At 37.6% G+C, this 11600-nt stretch overlaps 1 protein-coding gene across 1 annotated transcript; it reads right to left on the bottom strand.

The window, feature by feature from the left end:
• Nucleotides 1-2700: 2700 nt before the first annotated feature.
• LOC110716217 (craniofacial development protein 2-like) lies at nt 2701-3288 on the bottom strand. The gene has a single exon (XM_021894836.1). The coding sequence runs from the start codon at nt 3286-3288 to the stop codon at nt 2701-2703; it is 588 nt and encodes a 195-aa protein (XP_021750528.1).
• Nucleotides 3289-11600: the final 8312 nt, after the last annotated feature.

Below are 11600 nucleotides of genomic sequence, written 5' to 3'. Positions count from 1 at the left end.
AAAAACGGAGAAAAAATAACTGAAAATGGGTCATTAAACGTCGCTTATTTTGGTGTAATAATTCTACAAAAGGTAGCTTTTTTACGACATTAATTGTTTTATTAGGTAGTTTCTTACAACATCTATTTTCTAAAAGGTAGTTTCTTACAATATTTTTTTAAGAAGGTAGTTTTTCACAAAAACTGACTTGTATAAGGTAGTTTTTCACAAAAAAGCCATTTTATTAACTATACTATAACAAAGACGTCAAAGTTAGCACGTTTGCGATACTCACACCGTCCCTATTAAGTAAAAACACTTTGATCGGCATAAGATTTTAGACAATAATACAATTAATGACTTTTATTTTATTTTAAGTGAGTAGTAGGGAGTTTTGTTTTTATTTTCTTCTTAGATGTTATAGTTAGGCCCTTGTTCTCTTCGACTTAAAGCAATAATCAAATCATATCAAATCAATTCAAAGCCTTAAGCCTTAATCCCATAAGTGGGGTCGGCTAACATGAACCAAATTTGATTATGTCATGTAGTCATCGACATAAATCTTCCTCTCCATCCCTTACGATCTAATGCTTCATCCTCATGCAAATCCATACAATTCATATCCTTCCTAACTCCTTCCAACCAAGTCATTTTCGGTCTCCCTCTCCTTCGTTTAACCCCACCATGGTCCCACTCTTCCACTCTTCGCACCGGTGCACCTTCGGGTCTCCGTCTTACATGCCCAAACCAACGCAGGCGATTTTCCCTTAGTTTATCTGCAATGTCTACCACACCTACTTTCTTGCGAATAACCTCATTTCTTATTCTATCTCTTAGAGTGTTCCCACACATCCACCTTAACATCCGCATTTCCGTAACCTCTATCTTTTTAATTGCTCCTTCTTAGAAACCCAACATTCTGTACCATAGAGCAACACTGGTCTTATGGCAGTCCTGTAGAACTTTTCCTTCAACTGTAAGGGAATGCTTTGATCACATAACACTCCCTTGGCCGCTCTCCGTTTAAGCCACCCCGACTTAATCATGTGAGCCACGTCTTGATCAGTGTCACCATTCTTCTGGATGATCGACCCAAGATACTTAAAGCATTCACTCAGGGTTAAATCCTTTCCGTCCAAACTCACCACTGTCCCCCTTTGAGTACCAAAACGACATACCAAATATTCAGTCTTACTCCGACTTAGCTTAAACCCTCTAGGTTCCAACCTTTGCCTCCATTGCTCCAACTTAGCATTAACCTCGTCCTTAGTTTCATCCACCAAAATGATATTATCTGCGAACAACATACACCATGGAACCTCATCTTGAATTGGTCTAGTTACTTCATCTAGAACCGTTGCAAAAAGAAAAGGGCTTAATGCAGACCCTTGATGCAATCTGATTGTAATAGGGAAATCTTTTGTCAACCCTCCACATGTCCTCACATTTGTTGACACATCCCGATACATATCCTTAACCAGGTCCACCTACCTTTGTAGGATACCTTTCTTCAACATTGCCCACCAAAGTACCTCTCTTGGTACCTTATCATATGTCTTCTCTAAATCAATAAAGACCATATGAAGATCCTTCTTCTTTACCCTATATAACTCCATCATTTGTCTTATCTAATGCTTATGCATGCCCTTAACCCATGTTCAATCACCCCTTCCCACAACTTCATAGTGTGGCTCATAAGGTTAATCCTTTGATAGTTAGAACAATCTTGAGCGTCTCCTTTGATTTTATAGACCGGGACTAAGGTTCTCTTCCTCCAATCTTGCGGGATCCTTGTAGCCGTCCATATCTTGTTGAAAAGGTTTGTTAACCAATCAATACCAATCTTACCCAAACATCTCCACACCTCTATCGGTACATCATCAAGGTCAACCGCCTTCTTAGGCTTCATCTTCTTCAGTGCAATCTCCACCTCTACTCTCCTAATCCACCGCACATACTCCATATTGATTTCTTCATCACTCACGGAGGTATCTCCTGTCACAACTCCATTACTTCCATTAAATAATTCATCGAAGTACCCCTTCCACCTGTCTTTGATGTCCTCCTCTTGTACTAGGACCATTTGGTTCTTATCTTTGACACACTTCACCATGCCAATATCCTTCCTTGTCTCTTGTCTACTCTTTGACATCTTATAAATGATCTTTTCTCCCTCCTTGGAGTCAAGCTTTTCATAAATCTCCTGATAAACCTTTTTCTTTTGCTTGGCGAACAGCTGCCTTTACCTTACTCTTAGCCTCTTCATACAATGCAAAGGTTTCGTCACTTCAATATTTTCCTAAGGCTAGATAGCATTCCCTTTTTTGCTTAATTACTGCTTTCACTTCTTTATTCCACCACGAGGTATCTCTTTATATCGAAGCTCTTCCCCTTAATTCTCCTAAGACCTCTTTGGCCACTCTCAGGAAAAAATTCTTCATCCGTAGCCAAGTCATGTCTGGATCCACCTCTCCATCCCAATTCGCCTCCCTAATTACCTTTTTTGTAAAAACCTTAGCCTTTGCATCCCTTAGAGTCCACCATCTTAACATTTGGCTCCTCTTGTCTTCCTTTTTTCTCCGCCTTCTCTTTCAAACGGATAGTCATTACCAAAATCCGGTGTTGGGTGACCACTCTCTCTCCTGGGATGACGTTGCAATTTAGGCAACTTTGTCTATCCGTGCTCCTTGTGAGCAGGAACTCTATTTGTGTTGCATTTGCTCAACTCCGAAAAGTTATCAAGTGGGAATCCCGCTTCTTAAACCAAGTATTAGCCAAAATTAAATCATATGATTGGGAAAAATCCATAATAACTTCACCACCTGCGTCCCTCTGCCCATACCCAAAGCCTCCATGGACACTCTCATAGCCATCTCGGCTCGCCCCAACGTGCCCATTTAAATCACCACCAATATTTAATTTCTCTAAGTGGAGGACACCCTGTACCACCTCGTCTAAATCTTCCCAGAAGTGTCGTTTCTCTTCTGCATCCAAACCAACTTGGGAAGTATAAGTACTAATAACATTCACAATCTCCTTGCCACATAGTAACTTCACCCTTATCAACCTATCATTCTTCTGATAGACCTCGATTACCTCTTTCAACAACCTCTCATCGAGAATCACATTAACTCCGTTCCTAGCTCCACCATTCCTAGTCATGTGGCTCGTTTCTTGTACAACGTACCACGCCTTATACCCTAAAATCAAGCCTCGAGCTCCTTCTCCTATCCACCTTGTCTCTTGGAGGCACATGATGTTTACGCGCCTTCTGTTCATCACTTCTACCACTTCTGTTGATTTCCCCATAAGAGACCCCACATTCTAATAACCAATCCGCAAACTAGAGTCCTTTCTCCCACGCTCCCTCATAATACACTCACTCGTACCACGCTCCCTCCTATTCCCAACTACAAGCCCTTGATTATTTGACACCACACTTGGGCAATGTGGCGCGTTGCTTTCGGGCGACATCTTAGCAACCCTTGCATACTTATTACTACACCCGGGTCTGGGAAGTGCAGCGCGTCGCTCAGTAGGGAACGCCCCAATGGCACGCCCTTGCTCATTTGACACCAAACTTGGGCAATGTGGCGCGTCGCTTTCATGCGACGACCTAGCAACCCTTGCATACTTATCACTACACCCCCAAGGTCTAGGAAGTGCAGCGCGTCGCTAAGTAGGGAATGCCCCCACAAAAATATCAGTTTGGCTCATGTCATGGGATGTGACAAAGTTTTACACTGGCTGTCACTGGCCCACCAAAACTCTCTTCCTTTATCCAGGCTTGGGACTGGCAGCGGGAAAACCCATTAGCAGAGTTCGGCTTAAAACAAAAATATATAATAAAAATAAAGTTAATTGAGTAAAAAAAATTCCAGTGATTTAATTAAAAAAAACTAATTTTTGAAACAATAGGTTAAGTTAAGTAAAAAAAAAAGATTTCAAAGAATAAATATAATAGTTAATCAGCGAAAATAATTTAAATTTAATACAGTAAAAATAATTTTGGAAAAATAACAATGTTTTTGGTGGGAAAACTTTTTATGTGGTGTTAACACGTGTAATCTACAAATAATTTTAGGGATTACTTGGTAGTATATTAGTATTGTTATTCCATAATTCATTTGATGATTTTATGATTAATTGGAGAATTATTCAAGTATCCCTTAAAGTATGAATCTAGATCTAAACATACACTAAACCTTGAGAGTTTGTCTTGTATTCTAACCTAATACACTCAAGGTAGGTTTGATCGTGCGGGTGTGTAGGGAATTTTAACTCTGTTCTATTGTGGGTCATGTTTTTAAGCATGGCGGCGCTTCAAAGATGCTAGAGAAAAAGATTCGCCAACATATTTCAGGAACTTGTAAACCATTTATTACGGGTGTGAAGGTTACACCCCATTCACAATCATAAAGATTGCTATCCATAGTGGTCCGAAATCATGACTGGATGTTCGGGAATGATGGTACAAAACCAAACTAAAAGAGATTGAACCCGCCCTAAATAGGCCTCTATTTAATTCTTTAGATATTCATGCGCGCTTTTCGATCAACATACATACATCAAGTTAATTCTAAACCTGTTTAATTTACGATGGTTGATTATTAATGCACAATCAAATATATTATTGGTGATCACTTGAAATAAAATCATATTAAGCATAAATCAAATTATTAATTATTAAATCTACAAGAAGAGGGCGTGATCAAGTAATAACAATGAATTATGAACAATCAAGCAACATGTGATTAATATAACAATCGTCATCATAAAAACGTCGCTAGTAGTAAAACCCTAGGCATGATACTAAACAGAATAATAACAAATCCTAGCATGTCAGTAATAACAAAATCAACAAGTTATCCTAAACATGATGCTAGTAATCAAAGCAATAAAAAAATTAGTGTAAATAAACAGAATTAAATAAATACTCACTCCAAATGTGCAACTTTGAATACTACATCATGAATAAATTGTTAGTAACTTCAATAAAAATAATAATTTACAAGTAATAAATTAAAGAGTTATAGGAATTAATATTGCCATCCCAATTATACCTTCACACCTTGGTAATAAAGGTAGAACCTTCGGATCTTGTTTTGGACTTTGAATTACTTGAATAAGATTAGAAATAAAGCTAAGAACAATAAAAATTATACGTTGAAGCTTTAAGTCTAAGCCCTTTTTGGGATGATTTGGGATTGACAAAATATTTGTATGATTGTTAAATTATTCTCCAAAAAATCAGAAATAATGATGGTATTTATAGGCTTAAAATCGGGTGAAGATAGATGTTTAAGAGAAGATAGATTTCTGAAAACGCGTAGCGAGGGGCAGCAGTTTTGCGGTTTTTGTTTTTATCACAACTTTTGATCAAGAAGTAGGAATAAGATAAATAATATATCTTTTCTTGGACAGCTCAAAAGCTTTGGAAGTCTAATTTCCAACCCAATTGGAATCAGATTGATATCTTTTGTAAAATTTGAGATATGATCGAAAAAGTGGAACGGTGTCAAATTTGGATAGAGTTTAGTATTTTAATCATATCTTTTTCGTTTCTAATCGGAATTGGGATTATGATATGTCATTGGAAATAAGATTTCATGGGCTATCCAACCATCCTAAAATTGGATAAAAATTATGAGGCACCAAATTCAATTTTGACCGGTTTTGGGACTAGAGTTGTGAAAAGGGAAAATGGGCTAAGTTTGGGCTAACGAAATGGATAAAATGGTTTTAAAAATAATTTTAGGCTAGAAAAAGAGGAGTATTCAAATAATTCTTAGATCCATTACGCAAGCAGAACAAAGTTAGGCAATAAGAGATTGTTTCGTTATCTGGCTTTGGTCAGGGAGACATTTTTAGGTGTCTATAGAATCCCCCACTTTGATTAAGTTTGGAGAAACGTAAGTTGCGAAAACGATATTCAATGTATTCCAAAAGGGACGGAGAACGATCTCAAAATGTTCTATGATCCAAGACAATTCTTTTAACACCGATACCTGATGAAAACTTCAGTTCTACAAATAAAGGAGTTATGATATCGTCGGGTACACGTCTCTAGGTGACATCTTGTCGAATCGAACTTGTTTTGATAACCTCCACATTCCTGGGGAGCGTTGTCAAAGATCGCTTCGCCTTGAGTTGTCTTCTCAATATGGGGTGACAACCTCCTCATTCTTAGGGAGCGTTGTCAAACACCAATTCACCTTGAGTTGTCTTCTCAATTTGGGGTGACAACCTCCTCATTCTCAGGGAGCGCTGTCGAAGAGCACTTCTCCCTGAGTCGTCTTCTCAAATCTTCTCGCCTTCATGCCTTAGAAGTGATAGTTCCTCATTATGGATACCTAAAAATGTCTCCCCAAAACCAAACCCGATGATGAACAACCATTCACCGCTGTTATTGGTCGGCTTGAGTATTTAATCTTTGGAGTTCTTAAATCCATATCCAATCCAATATATTTCATAAATTAACCCAATTCGTAGCCCATTTCCCTAAACCATAACTTATTTTCCTCTTTTCGTGTCCACATCACAAAACCGAGCTAAACTGATTTCGTTGCCCTATAATTTTGATCCAAATATTATTTGGTTAAATAGACCTTGAAATAAGCTTTCCAACGGTATATCATAAGCCCAATTCCAATTTAAAACGAAGAAGATATGAGCAAAACACTAAAACCTAGCCCAAAACCGACACTCTTGTACTAAAACCGACACTCGTTTCTAGGGTTTCGTAACTCACTCCATCATTTTCATCTATAAATACGATGCTGATTTCACATTTTTGGGGCACCAACACACATTCTCATATTTCTCTCTCATAGTCTAAGCCTTAAACCTATTCTCCTAATTACACCATTCATTTCCTAAGTACTCCAAGGAGTCCATACAACACCCAAAGTTCCACACTTAATTAAATCAAGGCATGAAAGGTAGAACTGATTGAGGGTTTTGACCAAATCAACTCTACTTTTATTTAATTTTATGTCAATTTGATTTATTATTCTTTGAAGTTACTAACGATTTATTCATGATGCAGCAATTTGATGAAGCGCAGAACGTGAGTAATTTATTCAATTACTTATTATAATTATTATTGCTAGTATTATGATAAGATTTATTATTATATTCTTGATGATTTGACTAATGATATTATGGTTAAATTGTTTCTAATATAATGTTTATTCTATTATTATTATTAATCACCATATTGCATGTTTAAAAGGAATATGTAATTGAATATAACGACTAATAAGATAAATTGGATGACCGATTTAGGTTCCTTTTTAATGTTGTTGTTTAATCAAGTGTTCATAAATATTTTAGAATTATGTGTGCATTAATATTCAACCAATTTAGCCTAATATTAGTTTGGAGCAAATTGAATCTTAGTTTGTGTGCCTTTGAGATCGCAGGAAATACTTTTCGCAATGAGAATCGAGTAAAGGCAAATACGGGCGAATGTGACTCCATGACTCCCTTAGTACCATCATCCTTGATCCTCCTTTCGTGGTTCCGAACTATATGGAGTTAGTAATCTCTTGGATTATGAATGGGGTGTAACCTTCACGGGTCAATCGTTGTTGCCTATTGGTGTCCCTTATTCGTGATTGCCTTAATTGATCCGTGAACGGTTTACAAGTTCCTTAAAAACTTGTTGGCGGTTCCCTGCATTCCTTGTCCCTAATTGTATAATGTCAATTCCCACTTCGTATGATTGCCAAGCATATTTACAACATACTTAAGTAGGCGCGCTTCAAACCGACGCCTACACTCATGCCTTTGAAAACCTATCGTAAAACCTTACTCTTCAAGATTTTACCGAGCTCAAATTAATTTCCGTAGAAATCCTCCTTCAAATGGTTATATCTCTCCTTGAGAGTCCTATCGAACCATCTTTGAAAATTGTGACGTAATCGGGTCGATCACCCCTTATTGTGATCGTAATCAAGCCGATCACTTATCAATGTGATCATAATCGGGCCGATCACTTCTCAATATGATCATAATTGAGCCGATCACTTCTCAATGTGATCATAATCGGGCCGATCACAACTCTAAGTGATCGTAATCGGGCTGATCACCCTCAATGTGATCGTAATCGGTTGATCAGCACTTTATTTGATCGTAATCGGGCCGATCACCTCTTAATATGATCGTAATTGGGCCGATTAGTTCTTCATGCGATCATAATTGGGCCGATCACTTCTCAATGTGATCGTAATCGGGCAAATCATTTCGTTATGTGATCATAATCGGGCCGACCACCTAATCAAATGTGATCGTCATCAGGCCGATCACTTAATCAAATCGAGATTTTGGATAAACTACTCATCACGAGGCTTAAGGAAGAATGGTTTTCTCATCACGAGGCTCAAGAAAGAATGGTTTGCTAATCACGAGGCTTCGAGAAGAATGATTTGCTCATCACGAAGCTTCGAAAAGAATCAATGCTCATCACGAGGCTTCGGGAAGAATTAATTGCTCATCACGAGGCTTCGGGAATAATCAGTTGCTCATCATGAGGCTTAATTAAGGTAATTATCATTCAACAGATCGTTTCGCAGAATCTCAGAGCTATCACGCCCTGTTAGCTTCATCGCGCGGCGATAGCTTTGTCGTGTCGCATCAGATTTGTCGCGACACGATGGAACTATCATGCCTTGTTAATTTTTGCTTTCATAGTTTTGTAAACTCTTCTTTCTTGTTTGCTCGACTCACTGCTGCTCGTTTTTGGTCATTTCTCGCTCGAATTTTCATTAAATTGCCTTTAATCTTTTGCAGAACTCCACAATTTTGATCTTGACTCCTCAAATTCAGATATGGTAGGATCTTATAGGTCTTTCTCGGGAACCTCGTCCGCAAGGGACTTAGTGTACCTAGATTTGTTCTTTGGACTATAGGACTTTGCTTGTGTTTTCTTGAGGTTGACCCAAGACTTGGTGTACTTGGACTCATTATGTGACTCAATATACTCAATTTGACTCGATGTAATACGACTCGATGTGTGCAAACTCAACTCGACGTGATATGACTTGATGTGTATGTCGTGCGTACGACTCGTGTGTGTAAACTTAACTCAATGTGGTGCCACGACATGACTCAATGTGCATGACTCGTGTGTGCATTGTGCTGTGATTGTGCTCGTGCAACTCAAAAATGCAGAAAAGCAAAAAAACTTCTGTCATTTTTGTGGAGGGTACCGACTTTCTCCAAAAAAGAAAGACGTAAAAATGAATTAAGGTAAAGTGTTGGAGAAAAACGTAGTTTTTGATCTTCTCCAAAAGGAAAAAAGATGGAAAGAATGAATCGAATAATGATGCATGTTGAATGAGCTTAATCAAGTGTATGCATTAATGGTTGTATCTCATGGCGTAAGGATTGTAGTATTCTAGACTATCTCAATTGATGATCCGATGATGAAAGTATTTGGGTAAGTTAAGCTCGGAGGCTAAGTATCTCATACTTAGTGATGCGATGATGATTATGATAATTAGTGATTCTAATATGACAAGGCATGCTCTAGGTAATATCAAGATTTCATGAGAAAGGGTTCCTAAGGGAAGGATTATTTGGCTATGTATTTGTGATGTGTGTGAGAGTGACACTAAGGTTAGGCTACAAAGGCTAAGGTTGTGGAAAAATATTTTGAGAAGAGCCAAATGATAGTGACTTTAGATTGGGTTGGCTAATGAAGTAGGGATCAAGCCCCCAAGTCTAGCTCTAAATGGATAGGGATGAACATTGAAGATTCCTTGATATGATCATGATGTGAATATGAGTAAATGCATTTTATGAAGGCCACATCCCAATGTGAGGTTGCCTACGTATCCGTTAGGAATCAAGCTGAACGTAGCTCTAGCCAAACCTCGCACAAGTGTGTGTACACCTTAAGGTGGTCTTTCAGGGTTGTAATGGTGTTAAGCTAAAGGTTGAAGAAGAAAGGATAAACGCTCGAGACCTAAAATAAGCCCCTAAGGAGTGCAACCTTGTTTTTCAATCTTGGTATTTATATGCTTGAGGTTTCTCGCTTTTGAATTTATTTTATATTTGCATTTGAGATTTGTATCTGAATTTTTTTTGGATAAGTGTGGGCAATCTTGATCATGTTGTCTATTACTCACTTGGCATTCATGTTTCTCAGGCACGGTGTCGAGCAGTAGATAAGAGACGCAATCTGAGACATGGTCATATCAAAGACATTGGAACACTTGCCCTTTTGCACACTTTTATTGTTTTTTTAACTATTGAAATTTTGGTAAAATCACTCAAGCTTTTGTACTTGGTTTTTTGAAAATTTCATAAGTTGCACACCATCCCATGCCAAGGTTATGTAGATGTGTGCTGAAAAGGGAAAGGCTAACTGTTAGACGAGGCTCAAAGTGGTTTATCAAAAGGTATTGTATATTTGAAAGGGTAAAGGTCATATGATGTGGCTACAAGGGATGCCTCAAATCATTGGTATACCTTGTGCTTAGGTTGGCGTAGATTTTTTTTTTTTTTCCGAATGAAATGAAATGCAATGATCATATGCAAGGAAATAAATGCTTATTTTATTGAAATGGAAAGGGTAAAAATAAACTCATGAAGTATATCTAAGGAAAAGGATGGAGGGCGCCTATGTTAGACTTATTAAGGGAAAGTGAAGACAAAAACAAGAAAGATAATTCATGAAAATCCTAAAAGTTGAAGTGTTGTGTGCCAAGTCTCATTATTACAAAAAGATCTCGCGAATGTATGAGTTGTCTCGAACTAATCGACCCTCTGTCCTTGACCAAAGGCTGTAGAAAGGGAAACCATAGACACTTCTTGTCAATCACATGACTCGAACTAGATTCAACATGCATAGATAGGGAAATTCCCGAAAGAGCATGGTGTATGAGGGAGAATGATATGTATGGAGAAAGCATGTAGGAGGAAATATGCTAGAAGGTATATCTGTATAGGGAAAGTATGTGAATGTGGAAAGTGTCTAAGAAGGAAAGCGTATTTATGGTAAGGCATGTAATGTATGGAAAGTTAAGTAAGGGGAAAGGATGTATTCGTGGAAACATGGAAATTTCCGGGAATAGGATGGACCCTCAACTCAAATGACAAAAAGATGACTCATGCATAGATCCTAGTACGATAATAAACAATATGGTGCATGACTCGATGATAAAGTGGGTGCAACGACTCAATAAGTGTGTGATTAGGTGAGTTTATTAAGACTCGTGATATGATCTATCGTATGACTAGACATGAGAACGCTGTGAAAAAGCGAAAGACTCAAAGACCAAATACTACGGAAGACTAAAAGATAGACAAACTAACTTGATTAATTTTGTCCAATTTTAATGTTTATGCTATTTATTAGGTGAAAGCATTCCATTGGCAAACGTCAGTCATAAATAAGATAAAATCAACCCCAATCAAAGACAAAGAATACATGTTAAGGTTAACACAATAATCATAAAAGACTAGGAAGATGGACTAGAATTCTATAATAGGTAGACTCATGGTTTGACCAAGACACGAAGGATAAAAATAAGATGGATAAAAATAAAATGGATAGGAAATGAGAGATAAAAAAATGAGATGATAGAATTTAAAAAAAAAAAAAAAAAAAAAAA

Source organism: Chenopodium quinoa, unplaced genomic scaffold (genome assembly GCF_001683475.1).
Source record: "Chenopodium quinoa cultivar QQ74 unplaced genomic scaffold, ASM168347v1, whole genome shotgun sequence".
Lineage (NCBI taxonomy): Eukaryota > Viridiplantae > Streptophyta > Magnoliopsida > Caryophyllales > Amaranthaceae > Chenopodium > Chenopodium quinoa.
This window is presented reverse-complemented; position numbering and strand designations above follow the sequence as displayed.

Bases quoted from the DNA above. Each gene is read 5' to 3' on its own strand.
- LOC110716217 (XM_021894836.1), bottom strand. From the start codon at position 3,288: ATGGGGAAATCAACAGAAGTGGTAGAAGTGATGAACAGAAGGCGCGTA.